The sequence below is a fragment of the Centropristis striata genome, chromosome 17, assembly GCF_030273125.1.
Source record: "Centropristis striata isolate RG_2023a ecotype Rhode Island chromosome 17, C.striata_1.0, whole genome shotgun sequence".
Classification (NCBI taxonomy): Eukaryota; Metazoa; Chordata; class Actinopteri; order Perciformes; family Serranidae; genus Centropristis; species Centropristis striata.
The window spans coordinates 24894293-24915047 of record NC_081533.1 but is presented as its reverse complement, the minus strand read 5'-3'; the positions used below and the strand labels follow the sequence as shown (position 1 = coordinate 24915047).

The 20755-nt window shown below is 39.5% G+C and overlaps 1 protein-coding gene across 1 annotated transcript in view; it reads right to left on the bottom strand.

Annotated features, from left to right (window-relative positions):
* Positions 1-19979, bottom strand: part of tmem102 (transmembrane protein 102) — a 30490-nt gene extending 10511 nt beyond the window's left edge. The window contains exons 1-2 of the mRNA XM_059354875.1: positions 19541-19979; positions 17778-17989 (exon numbers count right to left, since the gene is read on the bottom strand). Coding sequence (XP_059210858.1) covers positions 17778-17979 — 202 coding nt within the window. The 5' untranslated portion in view covers positions 17980-17989; positions 19541-19979. The remainder of the gene's footprint in view (positions 1-17777; positions 17990-19540) is intronic.
* Positions 19980-20755: the final 776 nt, after the last annotated feature.

Sequence of the window (20755 nt, the reverse complement as noted above, 5' to 3'; positions counted from 1 at the left end):
CCACATGATTCCTCTCATCCAATTACATGGGCATGCAACCCTAGTGGGCATGTTCTCGTGTAGTGGCATGTGTGTGTATCTAGGCATATGTTTGTATGTGAGTCAGAGTCAAAAGGAAAAACCCAGTGACACTCACCAAGCGGCATCAATAGAAACTCGTTTTTAAGCTTCCGTTTTTGGATGTTAAAATGGATTAAAGTATTTAATTTAACAGCTAGTTTGGATTTTTTTTTACTTCGTTATGAGAATGACTTTAGACTTTAGCACTAGGTGGTGGCTGACGTGTATTCGGGCTGTCTTTTGAATGTATTTTTTAAAAATTGTGTATTTCTCATGTCACGGAATCCACTGAGAGTGAGTCTTTTGTTTTGGGTGGTATTATCATATTGACAGTGTGAAGGTCTTTTTTGTTTTTTGTCCACCCGTCAGCTTTCATCCCTGGTCTCTCTGAAGCTGTGCGCCTGCCATGGCTGTAATCAGTCTCTACATGAAGGTCCCTGGGGACCACATGTAGACAGTAACCTAAACTCACAAATATGTAGGACATTACCACAGCCATTCCTGTAACCTTGGAAGGTCTGACTGAAGATACCATGACAAACCTGGCAAAGAATGTCGTCAACCATCCCAAGCTACTTTTAAATCCATCTTAAAACCACCCACTTGGGCGAATATCGCCAAAACTTGAAACATTTCTAAGTTGTTAAACACCTCAAGATCAACACACAGAGAAAGACTGTAGGCAGTGCCTGTTTACTAGTTATTGCACGTTTCTGTAAGATCTGAGTGAAAATAACAACGGAAATTTATAAACACACACACCACAATAATTTTTCATTAAAATATGTATTAGAAAATTTGAATTGCAGCACCCTAATGGGCCGCACGCCACTGGTAGTACTTAAAGAATCCATGGTAATAAATTGGGACTAACCAACCATGGTCTGACTGAGGAACATATTTGCAGGAGCAGCATACCCGCCCACAGATTCTTTTGCTACTTTACATCAAAAAGGTAGAGCAGTTTTATGGAGTTAAAAAAAAGAGGTGGGAGAAAATCCAGAGGCTGAAAATAAAAAGCGACTTAAGGGGTAGTCAGTGTCAAATGGGCTTACCAGGATCTCTCTGGCGCTTTTCTTTGAAAAGGAGCAAAATGAAAAGGCCTCATTTGACGCGCTCACTGGGGGGGAGGGCAGTCGAAGAGAGAAAAGGAAAGAGGAAAAAAAAAGTATGTGACAGCATATCTTTGGGTTTTCATATCTCTCTGCAGAATCAGCTCATCTCCCTCTACACGTTCCATTCATCTCCTGACTGCACCACTGCAGCTCAGTCTGTTTCCTCCAGGATCCTCAGCCTCTGAACTCTCAGAGTTCCATCCTCAAATATGTGACTAGCATTTCACTTTTTTTTATCAAGTGTTGCTAATTTTAGCACACACTTACATAAATGTAAGAATTTTTATGTTGAAAAAAAGCCATAATGTGACAAATGGGGGGGAATCATTGCTTTAGCCACATAGAGATTTGAGTTATTTGGTAGATTCAAACTTATTTCACTTATGACCCCCACCAAGGAATTTATGTTTTCTATACAGTTTGATGGTCTGTCAGCAGGATTACACAGGCCCGATTTTCATGATACCGGTGGAAGGGCGTAATAGGGGTCAAAGAAATACCTGTTAAATTTTGTAGTAGATCCAAATCAAAGAGTGTATACACAGTTTATTAATCATTCTCTTTGACATTGCATAATAGGCCATTTCTGATGTTTTCAGGAGGTGTCAGAATAATCAGAAAAAATAAGTTCCTGATCGTAATTCATTGCTTACTTGATCGGCTTCCTTTGCTCTTTGTTGTCATGCAAATAGTTTTAAACAGCTATCAATGTGACAGTTAAATCTTTGAAGCGTCGATGGTATTCCCACATTACAACTGAAAGTTTAAGAATACACCGAAGTTGGAAGAACAACTTCCCAACTCGGGAAATGGGACCATTCATGGAGCAAGTGAATGCAAAGAAGTCTGCGCTTTTCGAGAGCCATTCTAGTTGTTTTTTGTTTGCTTTTGTACGGTTGAATAACCCAAAAGTCCCCTCCTTAACAAGACCCACACCCTTGGTATGAACCATAGACTGTATATAAATAATGCATGTAGTCAACGTGACGTCGCCAATTGGTTTGTGGACTGAAGCATCAAATTCAGCATTACGGCTGTCGCCATCAATGTTTTTTGAAACCAGGAGAGACCATATTTGGACTGGGGAGGCAGGAGGACGAACGCATTCTTAAATAAACTGTGAACCCTAAAACAAAATGTACATTAATTACCAGAAAAAAATAAGAGCCAACTCCTTGTCTTTTAGTACAACCAACGCTGAAGACATTTTCAAAGGTAGCCACGTCCCAAATCAAAAGCTTCTTTATCATCTATATTCTTCTAAATGGGACCATTTTTTACACAGTTAACATAATTTTGAATTGGAGAAGACTTGAAACTAGCGATTGACAACATAATGATGCCATGAGAATTCTTTCTGAGGTAATAAAATGAGAAGTTGTCTCATTTTGTATTGAGATAGATAGGACCGGAGTGCTTTTGCAACCACCGTTGGCGACCCTTGTTGGAATTTATGAAACACTTCAGGCTTAAGGCACTTCCGGGCTTGCTTCACTGCTCAGCCCGGGAGGCACACAATCTGAACCCCAACATTTTGCCGGCATGTTTAAAAAGCATATTTTCTTTTAAAAAATATCTTTCATCATAAACAGAAACATTTCTGACAGTTATTGAACAGCTTATGTATGGTGAATGCTTTTGTTAGTACAAATCACCAAATCTAAGCTTGAAATCGTGATGTAGTATAGTCCAGTTTGGTTTACAGCAGGCTTATAACCTTTTATCATACTGCAACTACATATAGCTTGCCTCAATAACAGATGGTCAGAGCTTCTTTCAGCCATGTCTCAACTAAACTTCAAATTCAAAAAGTCTGCACTAGTCTCGCCAATATTGATTGGTGAAGATTTCTTCTTCCCTGCTGCCCTTATTTATTAAAGAGGTCTGATGGTCATGTCTAGTCGAGTCTCTAAGCAGCACTACAGGTTATTTGGTGAGTTATATTAAGACATTAAAGGACAAAAAAACCCTTCTATAGCTGCAAAAAGTGGCTCATATTTAAGTCATCTGTCCTCAGTCTGAGGTGTTTGATCATGCGACTTGCGAACCGAAATATGTCCAATCGATTATCAAAAGTTGAAATCTGTTGCGCTGGAGAGGAGAAAGACTGGATGGACAGATCAAAGAGAAGGGGAAACAGTGTCAGAGAGAGGGAACAGATCAGACGCCAGCCAAAGGGCAACAAGTCTGAAGCAGCGACTCCTCTGATTTGTTTAGTTTTATCTGCCACTGATAAATTGGGTCAAATAGGCGAGGAGGAGGAGGAACAGAGTGATGAAAAAGAGAATAAAGAGCATCTTATCTCTCCAGCAGGGGCTCCAGTCGGAGAGAGGAAAAACTGTATCAATTAGCGAGGCTTCTTCAATCTCCCAACACTGGCTGCAGGAAGTTTGAGGTTGTTCCAAGGAACACAATCTTTTTTTAAAATCCAAACTTCCAAACACGACTGAGGTACAGCGTTTTACTGGGCGTCTGCCAGCAAGCACGCACACGCCTGGATGCACGCATGAACACACGCGGCCTGAGAATAGAGCTGAAATGGAGACAGTCTAGGCTGGTTTCACAGCTACGGATTAAACATAATCCTATAAAAAAGTGTCTTTGAATGTAGATTTCCATTAGAGGGAAGTTTTTCGATAAGACCTATTTTCAGACTAGAACTGATTCCATGTCTGTGAAAGGACTATTGGTGACTCCATCAGTCTCAGTGTGCAGTGATCAGTTTACCAGTTGCCCATTCACATAAATCAAATATCAAAATCATCTTAACACATCATAATAACTAAGAAAAGTTTTCTACTTGTACAACTAGCAATGGTATAAAAAAAACTAAAAACTTTCAAGGTTAAACACCATGTATGTGCTGCAATCAAGGAGCAATCGTGCTGTTGCTGGAGTCTTTGAAATGACCCGCTCCAAGAGATGAGGCTGAGGGGGAAAAAATTCAATATCTGATTTTAACATCAATAAATCATCACAACTTTAATCCTGGGAGATAACTATGATTACCATAAACAAACACCACGGAGATCTGCAGCCGCTGCCAACCTCTGCACTGCATATTACTTTAAAAAATTGGGTTTGCTTGAAAGAGACAGTTTTTATGGGGAAAGAAATGTCGAATTTTACTCCAGTTTACACAAGTCTGACTGCTTACATGCATATATAGTGTGGACAAAGGATGCTACAAGCTATTTTGAAGACTTAAAGCAGAAAAAAGAAGGGAGGACAAGCCACAAAGCATTTTTTTTGACAAAGATAAATGAGGTTTAGGGGAAATGTCATCCAAAGCCATTTATATAAAGCAAGGCTTCCCCTTCAATATATCCAGCAGGGGAGGCCAACCATAAAGTCTTTGCCCTGCCTCTAAATCTCTTTATTTAAATCTATTTCTGTGTGAATTAAAAATAATTTATTTGCACAAGACTTCTCATCTGTCTTGGGAGTTTGTTAACAATGCTATACTATAGATCACACTGTGTGGTTTTGCACGGTGATGTCTTGAGCTGCATCAATACAGCATGGCCTTACAAATTAAACAGACTAAAAAGTCCCTGCGGTGGTTTACAAGCGTAGTATGAGAGTTGCAACGCTTCCACACACCTATACCGAACACTACATTTTGCCCTCACGGGTGCATTCAGACATGCCTGCTTTCAGAACGAAGCAACAAAGTGACACTGCTGAGAAATCCCCCCGAAGCAGAGCAGCGGCATCATGGGAAAGACGTCCTTTCTCATCACAGCCGGAGCGGAGTGAAAGTATTCTGCCACACACCTCTGGTTTGATCGACTCCAAAAATAGCTCTGTAAATCTCTCTGGAAAATGGGATTCCTCTAAATAAGCCGGTGACTTCTATGAGGTGTTGCCGTTTGCTGGAGAAGGCGGCAGAAAGTGAGCGAGAAAAGGGCCTGAAACTGTGCCGCACTAACAACTGAGATGCAGGCAAGTTGACTTTCTTACATTCACATACTTCCATAAAAAAAAGCCAAGTATACCACTGAAATCTTAAAATAAAATATATGGTGTCTCACTGCCTGCAAAGCACTCTGGCTGTCTTAACCCTTAATAGGGCACTCATTGAAATAAATTCCAAATTTCAACCCTAGAGAATATTGGAGGATATTACATACTGCCAGAATGTGTAAAAAAAAACCCATAAAGAGTTGGGGGAGGGGGGTAATAGAAAAAAAGGGGTTTTGAGAAAAAAGTTTACAAGATTAAGGTGTCAAATCTACGAGACAAATGTGCAGATTTATGAGATTTAAAGCGGTTAATCTGCAAGAAAAAAGTTGTTTTTTTCCCCCTATTTTGTCTCATAAATCTGCTACTTTTTTCGAGCAGATTTGCCACTTCATCTCTTAAATCTACACCTTTTTTTTCTAATAGATTTGGCACTTTAATCGTGAGCTTTAATAGTAAATTTGCAACCCCCCCCGGTTTGCATTTTATTTTTATTCATATTTGGCCTTAATATGCTGTCATAGTCAAGTTATCCTCGTACAAGTCCATGTGGATCTACGACCAAAGAGAGAGACATGGGGACCCCATTTTGATATCCACTGAAGTTACCAAATATAGTTCTTCGCCCGATAAAGGGTTAAAAAGTAATAGAGTTAAAGGAATAGTACAACATTTAAGGAAATACATTAATTTGCTTACTTTCCAAGTTATTCAGAAGATCCATCATGTCACTACGCTAAATATGAAGCTTCAACATGAAGTAGATTAGCTTAGCTTAGCAATAAGACTGGAAACCAAAGACTGTATAAAAAAAGTAGCCTCAGGGTCTGAAAAGTGATGCCAAAATGCTTTAACCTTGCATTGCTTCTATTGGCCAGCAGGGGGGAACTCCACTGGCTGCACCATAGAAGATTGTCTATGAGACAAAGACACTACTTCTAACTTGATTTATTCCATGAGTAAACATTTTCCTAATGAGTTTATGGTCTTAATCGATAATTTTACCTTTCTTTATACATTATGATGTTCATTTTGTATATCATGGTCCCTTTTAGAGTAAAATGGGCGTCATCTGAATTGTAGTTGAACCCTAGTGGGTGCTCATAGAGTCCTCAGGTTGTCAGTCAAATCCACCCTCTTCCAAATATGGTCACTTCTGAGTTCAAGAAATCCAAGACAGTCAGAAAGCCAAACTTCAGACTTTAAAAAGGGAGTCTAGTCCACAAACCAAGGGATGACGACATAGTGGCTAGTTCCATTTATTCCATATAGTCTATGCTGGATTTAATGAGACAAAGTTTCAAAAGGAAAACTTTTACAGAGAAAGCTATGTGCCAATAATGCTTGACTAGTAGTCGTGACTTCCCTGCTGTTTTCCCCTGCTTTCAGCGTTTATTCTAAGCTGAGCTCAACATGTCCTAGCTGTACTGAAATTTAAATGTGAAACTGTGTTTCATATTTAACTGACAAATATGAGAGTGGTATCCATCTTCTCATCCAATTCTCCACAAGAAAGCAAATAACATCCAAAAATGTTCAGTCCAAATGAATTTCAAAGGAATTATTTTGGTCATCTATCTAAATGTTACGTCTGTGCAGGTTCTTGGTGCAGTAGTTTCTGTGGGAGGTATTGTTGTCTGAGTCAAAATGATATTCACAATTGTTATTACGCATCCCTTACCTCTGTGCGACCTTTCCCGCTTTCCAGACAATAAAACTCTAATTCAGCAGCATGCCATAACAATAATCTTAAAAGCAGCCTCATCCCAAAAGAAGCAATTCAATCTGTTACAAATGACTCCTGACTAATATCGTCTCAACCGGATGTTATCAATGCCGTTCAACCGGCACTTCTTACCGCCTTACCTCGCACGCTAATAGCAGGATTAATCCCAGACAACCGAGCCGCTGAAAGGTGAGCCATCCCGCCTGCTCGCTGTTTATGAATTCATATCAAGGCAGGAGATTAGCTCAAAAATAGGCCTTTCAGGGAAGAGGAATGGAGAAGTTCCAATTGAATCTGATTGGTCTCAAACCACTGAGACAGCTGTGTGTGTCTGTGTCTGTGTTTAATACAACAAACAGGGCTCAGAGGGATGGCAGACATAGTGTGTCTAAACCACCTGCTGAGAGAGAGGATGCAAGAAGCTGTCTCCCAGCTTTTCACTGCTGCTTTGATGCCAGTTAAACTGTGATACGATGTCCCCATAAATGACAGGCAATTATCACCAAAAGAAAAAGTGTCACTGCAGGTTTACTTTTACATTTGAGGGCAGCGGGGTAGCCTCGTCGCTTGAGAAGTCACGCATAACTGATCCTGACCTTTGATATCCGTAGTAAGTATCATATTAAATGATTAAGTCATTATCTTATATTTGCTCCAGTCCCCAGTACACGCCATTATGAGCAATCCGTCTTACATCAGTACAAAACAGTATCCGATTGCCGTAAAATGCCGTAATTACTGTGTAATAACTGTAACTGAGTGTAATTCTGTGACATAGTATGATTTACATTACTCTCTGATATATTATCTGGTGTTTCCTTGGAACTTAGAGCAACTAGAGGGAGTAAAGACTAGAGGTGGGGGAAAAATCGATACATAGTATAGTACCGCAATATTTTGCATGGCAATATTATATCGATTCATGGCCATCAAGTATTGATATTTATGATGGACCGCCGTTTTAGTAGTGGGCTCACTTTCAGGAATAAACTGGAGATACTGGTATCATGTGACACGAGAACATCTAAGGAATCTATAGGCACCATGTGCGTCAGGATATCTTGTCGAGAAGTTGTCGAAATAACGCTGCAAAGGGTTATTTTTCAAGTTTCATGGTGATTTTCAAAGCGGTCACGTGATCTCTGACGTCATGCTATCTCAATGAAAATATGCTCTCTGGGTTCCCACAAGTTGACTCTTTACATACATGGCTGCCTCCCAATTTAGAACTGAGAATTTTCTCTTAATTGACAAAACAATTCTCAATTGAATTTAATTTTGTGGACACAAAAAGCATGTAAACAGTTCAATCACAATATATTGTATCGCAATATTCACCATATCGTGAAATGCTTAAAAAGGTCAGGTAAACGATAAAAATCGTATCGTGGGGCCTCTGCTGAGTCACACCTCTAGTGAAGACGCACCATTACCTTGAATAAAATTACAGATTTCTTCGGATTATTAGCACACAACTAAAAACTACATATGCATTGCCACATTTTAATGCAATGCTACATATTATACCTACATTTCCCTGTTCAAAATGGGAAACAAGCACTCAAGTTAAAGCTTGACTGGTTCCCCATTTTTTTTTTTTTTTATCTCAGCATCATATTCACTAGGAGTGTCACATTTCTCCAAATCCATGACTTTCAGTTATAAGGTCACAATTCTTTTGAATTTTCAACTTTATCACACTTTATCTTGAACTGTCATTTACATTTTCAAATTCGTCTTTAAAAAGCTGCATGGTATTAAGAATGACCATATTTTTTTGGAATCTACCACACTAATGCCACAGTAAAATTTAGATAATTTATTGATCATGTAATAACAATAACTTTTTTTAACAAAAAGAAGAGCCACTAGATGGCAAAAGGGTACTTTACAACAACAGCTTGAGTTTCTCAGAGTTTACGAGATGTACCTGAATGCACCATGAAATCTGTTTTTACATAACTCATGGGGAAAGCAAATATTTCACAACTGTGACTTGAGTGAAGCACGAAGATTTTCTATTGTTCCAACATCTCTGACTCCGGCAGCGGTCCTGGTGTCTGGAAAAGTGCAGCTGCAGACTATCAGTAAACTAGGCTGTCTTCTTTGAAATGTTGTTGTTTTTCTTCACTCTGTTTGCATTTTGTGTCACACGGGGTGAGCAGGTCCAACCTGCATTTGTGCTCATTTTCACACGGTCAGTTAGTACACAGATCATTCAGAAAACTGTTGCTATTTGAAGACAGTACATTTACAAAACTTCACTTAAGTTATTTGAAAGAAAGCCAAAAGTATCCGTCAGTTTGTGCCCTTCGACGCTCCTACACACATTACGAGAAACTTTTTTAAGGATTACTGAAAAGTGTCAAGGTGTGTGGCATACATACACTTTTTTTTAATATTTTCCCCCTGCAACTCAGACAGCTACAGCCTGCACGTAAGATACGGTTATCAGTTGACAGCTACAGACCAAATGATTCCTCCCTCTTCGCCTCGGGAATACTAAGAGCAAAAAATCACAATGTCAGCCTCGGTTATTAAAATCAGCAGCACAGTAAAGAACGTGTCACAAAGTGTCAAAACAGTGCTTACTGAACACGCCGAATTCTGTAAGTCATATTAAATTAGATATCATGAAAGATGCTTAATGAATGATATGATGTGGCCATGCTCAGTCACAAGTCACTCTACTGTAGTTAAATGACAGACAGTTGTTGGCTGATCTGTTACAGAGTCTTATGTAATGGAGGTCGTGAGCCGAGGTAAATTAACATCATCTAAACTGTGATTTGTATTCATTTTCACTGATGTGCCAGCTGTCCAACAATTAAGATTTAAAGCCAAAAAAAAGGTGAGCCAGTGAGCAACAATGACCATCATTTATGGCAGGCAAGATGCATCTCATCTGTGCTGCTTGGCACAGATTAGTCTACACTGATGAAAACGAAACAAAGCCTAACTAATCAAATACAAATATTTCAAGCATCCATGTGCAGACACTGCCATGGATCTGCACTGGCTGCCAGATGAAGACAGGCTCTCCGATCCAAAATGGCATTAACAGAGAATTAGTCAGCCAAAGCAGCCGTGTGGGCCCCCGATCCCAAGCTAAAAACTACAACTGGACTCTGAGCACCAGAGCAGGATCCTGCAACGAGGCAGGAAGACACAGCAGTGGAAACAGCATCCACAAAGTCGTCCACCAGCGCTAATGGGCTGGAGTGAGAGACCGGCCAGGGTCGATCCAGGAGCTAGTCTGGCTAAGTGAGCTGCTTTCCCAGAGGGGAAAAAGTTGCCACTCTGATGGTTAAAATTTTATATTTAGGAGATTTTTTTTTTTCACCCAAAAAATAAAATATGCATCACTTCGCAGAAAAGTTTGAGCAGCCTTAGAGAGGTTAGAAAGTTTGTGAGGAAGATGTTAAGTGTGTTATAAGCACATAGAAAGCTTCGGTATGACTGTCTGGTATGGGTTGGACTCACCAGAGGCCCCACGATATAATATTACCACAATACTTAGTCATCTATAGAGACTATTTTGGAATGTATTACCTTTTTTTCCAACGGCATATCATGTCCTCTAATAAAGTTCTAATAAGAAAGTTTTCAGTCTGTTCATCTCACTTACTTTTATCGCAGCAAAATGGAATTGTCAAGCAGGCACACTGACCAACTGTGTATAAAAACCATGTCAAAAATGTTGCATGCACCTGACAAACTGAAATATCTGTATTACAGTCTAAATGGTTCAACTTACAACTTGTACAAAGGGGTTATACAGCACTTTCAGCAACAGGGAACTTGAAAGTAAATTACTGCTCATTTAGAATTAAATAAAAATAAGAAAACTGAACTTGGCACCATGTTGATACTTGGTGTCCATGTATTGATACAACATTGCCATGCAAAATTACAATACTAGGCTTTATCGATTAGTTTCTTCCTGTCTGTTAGCAAACAACAGAATAATGTCTAAAAGCTGCTGTGTGGTGAGATGCACTACCAACAACTTAAGAACCAGAACTAAGTTTTTACATACTGACAAAGCGAAAAACTGAACTTTTAAGAGGACAAAAGTGGATATAAGCTAACATAGCTTGCTAACAAAAAGCTCACATTAGCGTGCTAACATTAGCGTGATAACATTCGCATGCTAACATTAGCTTGCTAAAAGCCAACAGAGGACATTGTGAATGTGAGATCTCAGCTTCTGCCTGAGAATGATGAACTTGATCTTCCTAAAAAATACAAATAAAAACATATAAATGTAAATTCAAAACTAGGAACACATGCAAGCCTTTGTTTGTTTATTTTAAGAGATTTTATTTATTTTTATTATTCATTTAGTTATTTTGATGTGGGATTTGTTTTAAAAATCCAAATGTATTTGCTTTGTTTTGCAGTTTACCCTGCAGAGAAATAAAATGGGATTTGTTTTAATCTGTTAAAGATAAGAGAAAATACAGTATATTTATATTTCCATTAGTCTAAATATGCATTCAGGGCAATGTCAAGAAATGTCGTGTTTTTTGTCTGAGAAATAATTAAGGAATCTTTTTCTGTTCCAAAAGAAATCGTGAGAAAAATTGTATCATTAACCCCGTATCGGAAATTGTATGTCGAGTGTATCGATACATGCCTACTGCAATAGCTGTGGGTCAAAGGAGTTGCCTTACAGTCTGTTTTTGTTAAGTTCGCTGATTGACACATTCAGGTGATGCTGTTGAAAATGAAATGTTTGTTTGAAGTGGATCACTGCTGACTCTAATGTGCCTGGGGAACCTGCAGTCTCTGGTTGATTATCAGCCTGGGACTGTTTAAATTTCCAATTATTGACTTTTCTGCACCCAGACATAATCTTTCAGTAGAGAAACATGAGGCATCTAATAATTGAGAATTTTCAACAGCTCTAGTGTTTTTGAAAAAAAAAAGTATTTCTGAAGCACAACAATCACAGAAAAATCTTCAGAATCTAGTGGGAATGATTAATGTGCGGGCACACATGTATCATCACACACACACACACACACACACACACACACACACACACACACACACACACACAGACACAAACACACACAGACACACACACACGGTGCTCAAGGTGAACTTTTGACTTAAGCCAATCCTGACTTGGAGGAAACCAACTGCTGATCATCCTTCTCTGTTTAACTGCCTCCACTTATCACTGTTTAAGCCTAAATGTGCATGATGCTAAGTGGCCTAAGTGTGAAGAATAGTGGAAGGCAAAGAGGCTGATGTAAGAAGCCAAACAGAAAGGCAAGAAGGTCACTGTAGGACAAAGGGAAGATCTGGTGCACTGCATAAAGAGAAAAACTCATTATTTTCACAACAATAGAGTGCTGCAGACCCCAAAGTTAGTATCAACCTGGATGCCACAACAACAAGCCAATGGGATTTTCCATTACTACAGAGAATCATAAATTGCTCACCATTTAAATGAACAAACACCAGTACTGTATATTCAGCTTCAGTCAATTGTTGACCACTGAAATAAATAATAAATAAAAACAAATGGTTAACATCATTTCTAATCACCCAAGCATCGTTTTCTGCATTATATATTGTGCTAAAGGTGCATATCGCACAATATATATGCAGATACCGATAGATAGCAATATGTCTTTGATAGACCAATATTGGCTGATAATATCCGTCAACCAGTATATCAGTTGGGCTCTAATTACTTCACTCTATAACATCTCACCATACTTATTTTTCCTGCCTTACAGATAAAAATGTCAAAATCCAAGCCAAGAAAGACCAGCGCTCGTGACTTTTTAACTTGGATCAATCATAACCATTTTCACTGGCATCAGTGGGCAGATGATCTCTGCACTGACCTCTCTAGCTGGTCAACAAACTTTAAGATCTGAAAAGTTGGTTTTGGGGCATGTCTGGGCCTTGCACCAGATCTCCTGCTTCACCGGCAGTGCAGTGTGAATCCATTTCAGCCTTCATCAGACTTCTGTTTTTCCAAAAGATATATACAGTAGTCCCCACTGCGCTTGCCCAAAGGCAAACCACAGTGTTTACTGAAACGCAGGGTAAATAAGAGCCTCTCCTTGGATCTGTCAGACTGTGAAGAAATTCACTGGGTGTATTTGTGTACGTGTATGTGTGTGTGTGTGTGTGAGTGTGTGCGCAAGTTTAATCTCTTTTCTCTTTCCTTTTCCCTGACAGTGTGCAAAGCACAGTGGGGATCCCTCTGCAGCTTAAACTTTAGAAAAACCTGGCAAAAACAGCCACAGTCACTCGTGTTCAACATCCATGCACACATGCACACACCTATGCAGTGAAGACGAGCTTCCTCCAGCAGGGCGGCATGCTCTAACAAGGCCCCTCCATCAAGAGGACGGTATTTGCTTTTCAGCGCTGCCTTTCATCCTCGGCAGGGCCTTGAGAGGCATAGGGCTCCTAATGCAGCTACCACCGTGTACTTAACTATATATTCCTAGAATCCAACAGAAACCGTCTCCCTCTGTGTAAAGTGCCAAACTTTTTACTTTCCCGCAGTCAGAGCTGTCACAGCAGGCGGTGAGGCACAGGGTATGAAAATACCAGCAAACCATTGGTGATTATGCCAGAGAGAAGCAGCCTCAAAACTGAAAAAAACACAAATTCAAAACCAAGAGAGAGTGGGAGCAGACAAAGAGGAAAGCAGAGGGCTTTGCACCTGAATCATGAAAAATGAAATCCGAAACAAAGAAAAAGACAGAAAAACAGCTAGTTTAGTAAAAAGTTTGCACAATAAAACCCCTGCCTGCCTGTACATTATGAGGTGATACAATGGAAACAGGGAAAAAGGCTTGAATGCCATTTTGATTTGTGCATTTTCTCCCTGGGTGAGGAAGCCTGTTTGATTAGGCTACATTGAAATCTACAGGAGCTTTCTGTCAACCAGTGTATATCAAGAGCGATATATCAGTCGGCCGTTATTATCGGCCAGTATTGGCCTATCCCAGACACATCTGCATCTATCTGTATCAGTGTATATGTCATCCGATATATGCCAATATGAAAGCTTTTTTTTTTTACGTATAATGCAGAAAACAGTGCTTGAAGTGATTTAGAAATGGTATCATCATCAGCTAGTTTGTGCAGCAGAGTGCAGTGTTTAAGGATGTTTTCACAACCCAAAGTCTAGTCCGTTTCAATTGAACTCTGGTGCGGTTAAATCCTCTCTGTTTTCTGTTTGGTCGTGCCCTGGTGTCATCAAAACAACCAGCCTGAGACCACTTGAAAGAAAGGGTCTCGGTCCATTTCCAAACAAACCCTAGTGCGCTTCAAGTGCACTGTGACTGGAATCCAACCCAATTAGAGGAAATGTACTCGGGTGCGTTCGGCTCTGTGTTGCTTTGTTTATTTCCGTGATTATATTTTTCACCACTGACTTTCCAATAAGAAATAAAACTGCAAGTCCATTTTTAAATTGGTCCACTTACATTTATGCACTGTGAAAGCAAACCAGACTAAATACAAAACAAACTAAAATTATCAATTTTACTATGATTCAGACTAACCAAATAGACTTGGAAAGTGCCTTAAGTCACCTAAAGATAGCTGAAAAGCGACAGTGAGGGACTACTTTTCTAAAGATGGTTAGGTAGCCGACAATGTAATACATAGCACATACAATGTATAATAATGTTAAAACTGCTTAACAGAAAGGAGCCTTCTTAGCAAATTTGCATCATCATAGCGGTGCAAAACCAGCGGACAATCCACATACATGGGTCTATTTTAATTCCAGGTCAAAAATGCATATATATATATATATATATATGCTGCCATATCAGAGAATTCTTCCCCTCTTAAATCAGTATCGGCCTCATAACATCTCATACTGGTCGGGCCATAAATAATACTAATTTGACAAGAATTTTTAAAGTGATTGTAATGATATTCTGGGCTGAGCAGAAAGCAGGCCTCTTAAAGATCGACTAGACGAGCTGGACAGAGAGTAAATGTAAAACTGGGAAAGGAAACCACAGTTGAGTGAGACACTACAGACAGAATGGACACAACTTTAAAGATGCTGGCCTGTTTTGTTTCCAGTCTACATGGACTGGACTGATAGTGACATGAGAAAACAAGGATGACAGCAGGGAGGGGGGAGAGTGCCACCTATTGGACAAACAAACACACTTCACTTCTAACTGACAATAAAAAAAAAACCAATGCGTTTGAGACAGTTTCATGTCTCACTTAGAAAACCCATGTCTCAGTAGTTCAGCATGAATGTGGAGAGAGGGAGAGAGAGAGTGACAATATGAATCACATGCTGGATCTGCTTCAATTGCAACATATCATTTACAATCTAATTTGCATTTGAAAGAGGCTTAATGTGCAAGTTCCATATCACTAATCCACACTGCTACAATTTAAAAAGCCTCCAATTCTGCATGTAAGACTTGAAAAAAACAACAACAACCATGTAATAATGTGTTTGCTAAGGGATTAAATTGAAGATATTGTACTCCTTCTGCATTGAAATGACACATGCGAGTCAGTCTATGGTGTTGATCGTGTTTGTCACACATGCTGTCTCACAACCTGAGTCAGAAACATGTTTGCAAAGGAGAGCCGTGTCCCATCGCGTTTCAATGAGATCGTGCAGCTTTTCCTCCTTTTTGCTTAAATTAAATTTGTCACATTTCTACAGACAGAAAACGCCAAATCAGAAACGATCACTGAGATGTCACAGATTGAAGTCTAAGAGTAGAAGAAAGTCTCAGAAGTAAAAGAAAGACATATCCTGCTGAGCGTGATTGAAACTCTTTTTACGCCGCTTTGTGGTATAAAATCTCTCTTTTAGCTCAGTGCTTTGGCAGCAATTTGCATAAAACACAAAAGTTTCAAACATTTCATTCTTCTCAGTATACTCTTAAAGTGTCCTGTTACACTAAATGAACCACTGGACATACAATTATGACATACTTAAACTTCACTTTAGTAGTTTTCTGCTATGTATACCTCTAATTCACTACATTTCAAAGGGCAAACATTGTACTTTTTAGTCCATTACATTTATTTAACACTCCTTTTTGCATACAAAATATGTAGTTTACTTATATGATGCAGTGCTATGCTAGTAATCAATTCAGTAGCATTAAAAGCTCCACATTGATAAACTACCACATTAAAATGCTCTTACATGTTTGTGTTAATAATAAAAACAGATTATTCTATAGAAATCTAACACTTTGAAAGAAGCCATTTTGCATTATTGGACACTTTAAGTATATTTTGTTGATAATACTTCTCTACTTTTACTTAACACCCTTTTTCTACCAACGCTAACCTAGTTGTTTTACTGGTGCTAGTTCGCAGTTGGTTCAACTTGCCGGTTTGTTTTTCCACAGGCTGGAGAGCCACGTCATTACATCATTGTATATGTCTGTAAACGTCTCCACTGCCTCAGCCAGTATAATAACAACAACAGCAGACTACATCATCTCTTTACATATGTTGCTCCTGGCTTCGCAAGCATGTACAACACCTTTTTTTGCTGCTTAGGTCACCATGGTAACAAGTTGACCAGTCAGAAGCGTCTTTTACTCAAACAATTAAATACTTTAATAACCAACTTGTCCTGAATGTTTCTTGCTGCTCTTCACTTCCACTTCAGCACATTTCTGAATGAACATATTTAACTTTTCTCTGACTTGTCTTGAACCTCTGGATGGCAATTATATTCTTATTAATACTGAACGCAAGATGTTGGTGTTAGCCTTTGGTGTAAACTAACGCTAGCCAGCTAACGCTAACCCTTATCAATCCCACTGCAGTTAAACAAAAAAAATAAAATTAATGCTACACGTTTTAACTGGTCTTGTTGGTCACAATAATCCCGCCCCCAGCCCTTGATGTAAGTGGTTTGTGGCTCAAGACCAGCAAAGAGTTGGTCCCGTTCTGGAGCCAGTTTTTCTGACTGACAGCCGGTTCTTTGGCCGTCGAATTGCGAAGAACTGGTTCAAGATTAGACACCGGCTCCGAACCGGAAAGGGCTATACGTAGCATTTTATAAATTGAGGACTTTTACTCATAATGGAGTACTTAGATCATGCTATTTATACTTTTACTAAAGTATCCAAGTATTTTTCTTACCACTTCCAATGCAGCCATATTGAAACACACTGATAAGTTTGACTCATACAAACAGCATGATGATGATTAGACAGTATGGTACCACAGCACACCTCATGTGTAGACATGTTGGGGAGCCATTGGATCAGACTGTGGTTGCACAGGGCATGTTCCAGGTGAGAGTATGGCTAACACTGTGAGTGTGAGCAGGGTGTTCCTGGAAATTATTACTCATTGCTCTCAGGGAAACTACCCTGGGTAAATAAAGGGTTTGTTTCTTTTTCTATATGCTAAAAAACATGCACATCTGCAAGAGGGGCATTGAAGAAATTGTGTTTTCTTTCATTTGTGTTTAGACAATGGAGAAAACACACATTTTGGGATCTGTCCAGAAAACACATTGACATTTCTGCACACTTTAGTGTTAGTTTTAAGTGTCACAATTATTTAGAAGGAAATAGATGATTCAAGATTGATTTAATATACTATAATAAGAAGATAACATTGATTACTGGGCTAAGTGGTATGGCCAAAATCTTCTATTGCGGTATAGGATCCATATCTAATTAACAAGATATATAATGATATAGTACGTTTTCTGGGATTTCAATAAAACACATTATAATCCAACATTGTTATGCAGAGAGAACCCTGTCATCCCATCTTTATCAACATAACTTCGAACTAAATTAAATCGTCATCCAACCATGGTGTCATTCTTATCAGTATGAGGATTGAAGGAAATGTTTGGGATACATAGTGATATAGAGCGTGTAATCCACTGTGTTTGTCTGCAGACATACCTAGCATGTTGAAGATAAAATCCTTGGCTGTGTGGACCTCTAAGGCGGTCTGGTCTCCAAACTCTCCCTGCTCCAGCACTACCAGCTCAGACACCTGGGCTGACAGCTGCTCCAGGGTTGCCCCCGACCGGAAGTCGACCTCTGACAGCTTCTTAGCGGGGGCTGGGGAGCGCGGCGCCACCGCACTCATCAGGGACTCCATCTCTACAACCCTGTAGGATAAGGGGAGAACAGGAAAAATCATCATTGGTTTGTTATTCTACATCTTCAGGGGTCTCATATCACAAGAGTCTTATTTTCATGGCCAACTCCAACCATCCCAATGGGTCCCCTGAGGGATAACTTACACATTCCCAGTGCCAGTCATAACTATTGGTTTTGAGGGCAACCATTTAGCACCATAGAATACACAGGCCTATATTTGACCTGTTTTCTTACAGCCTACTGTATGTTTTGACAGATTTAGTTCTTGAGCCTTCACTGCCATATAATTCTTGCCTTGTTTTCAACAGCCTCGTGTGAATCATAAGACTTTAAGAGGCAATTCTGAGGAAACACATGACACCAGGGAACAACTAACATTAATTTTAACAGCAGAAATGTGACGCAGATGTGGTAGCAATCACATATCAACATCCAGTCATCAAACCTTGTGCTACGTACTTTCGGTCGGACCACTGACAACTCAAAAATGCATTGATAACATGATTAAATAGAGAAGCATGGATTTAGCCACTGTTACAGTCTAACTTATGACTATTTGTACAACATCAGATTTTTTTTTTTAAAGTGTGCTTAGGCAGCCTTAGGCAAATTACTAAGAGGAATGCAGCCACAGCTTGTGCATCTCATGTACTCTCTAAAATGCTGCATTCATGGTTTTATGTAAATCACAGCTACACCATTGACATTTGAAAAAAAGATAAATTTACCCTGCTTAACATGCAGGTTGTTAAACAAAACTTAGGTTACTGCTTTTATGACACGCCGTCTACCCTTATTAATATCCTAGCTTGTATCCATGTGGGTTAGTTGTTTCAGTTGTGCCATAAAACGGTTATAAAAAAGTAGCGTTACTTTTCTGGAGGAATATTTAGCGGAGTCTTTAAGGAATTAGCGTCAAGAGGAAGGGTATTAGGTTAGTCATTAGTATACTGAGTGGCTATTTGTTTACACGTTTAAATAACTGTCGGAAATAGTGTGCCAAAGAAGTAGCAAGCCAAAAAAACTTGTAATGTAAACACAGCTCGGTGGAGTGGAATGACAACATGGCCTCTGCCCCACCAAACTAGGTCAATTAGCGAGCAAGCCCCTAGCTGCTAAGCTAATAGCCGAGCAAATTAGCCAGCCTGCCGACTGACAGTTAACATCGGCTAATTAGATAATTCAGAATAGTTAACAAATGAGCCTGGGCTGCGTTGGGTACATTCACATGCCTGCTGTGCTGTCGTTTAAGCAGACTTGCTGTGATGAGGTTCTGTGTGGAACCTCGCCCACAGCCAGCTAATTTCTTTTATTAGCCAACTAGCTTTATCAAATTAGCATGCTAGCTAACATGACAGGTGGGGCCAGTGAAGACAAGTGCAGCGGCACACATACAAACGCACAAACACACATTCACACTAACAAATCTATAGCTACACACACGCGCGTATGCACCCACATGCGTTCAGCTCGGGTCTCGTTAGCTCGCGAGTCGCGGATCACAGTGCAATCATTAGCTACCAGGCTAAAGCTGTCAAATATCGCAAACAGACACACACCCTTTACACAGTGCTGCAAAGGAGTCTCTTCGCTATCTTCTACGTTTACTGTTATTGTGATCCCTGTGCTTCAATCCGCCTTCTTCAGCTGTCATTTCCAACAGGTCCCAGGCGCCACCTTCCCCCTGGCAACACCGTCCCACAAATCATGGTCCTTCTCTGAGGATCCAGGGATTAGTAGTATGTGTGGCACGCACGCCCCACATTGCAGAACTACAAACGGATTTGTGAGGTCAGGTTTATGATTGAAATTGTGCCTGTGTCCTCGCAAAGCAGATAAAGACTGTGCTGTGGTTTAGTAGTAGCAGAGCAGGGCGGATTCACGAATGCACAGCCAGTGTTTTGATGCATGTGAGCATGTGTGCAGTCCTTTGTAAATCCAGCACAGCAGCGGTGTCCTTGTACCAGAGCGGCAGGGTGCTGCATGTGGAAGTGGCTACTGAGTCTCTGTCCACCACTATCTGTTAAAGCTCTGAAGTCCAGGAGATTTTGGTTCAAATTTGTCAACTTCTTATGCATTCATTTCTGTCTCTGTTTAGCATCTTTAAGTCTCTCCTTACATCACATGTGTGGCTCCTTTTTCTCCACACAAACTTGGCTATCAGTCAGATTTTTCATTTTATTTTAATTAACAAAGAATAAAATCTGCCAGAAACCCAAAAGACACAGTTGTCTATGGAAATGTACTTTTTTTTTTTTTTTTTTTACCATTTATACACACAAAACCAGCAGAAAAAATAATCCATAATAAAACTACAAAACAGTCTATTTGCATGTAAATTAAAAATAGTAATAGTTTTCCTTGTGGAAAGAAAATTCACATTTTAAAAATGGTCTAGAAACATAAATGGCACACTGTGAAAGCTCCTATGATGGCACTTTTAACTAGCTTTCTCAACTTGTCTACATATCATATATAAATAAAGTTATTACTGTAAATAAAACGTGTATTTTCAATAAATAGATGGGCTCCATAGGGTTAATAATGCCTGTTGATGGAGGGAGGTTATTCGGTTCCATGTAAAAAAAAAAAAAAAGACCCTCTTAAATTTTGAATTAATTGGTGTAGTTGTGGAATGAAATGTGTTAGAAGTGCTGGACCAGTGTGAGATTTAATACAGGTCATATAACCTTAACTATTATGAGCCATCATAGAGAGTTTAGTAGGTTTAATATCTGGGAATTGTTATTAGCCAACTGGGAGAGATGCAGTGA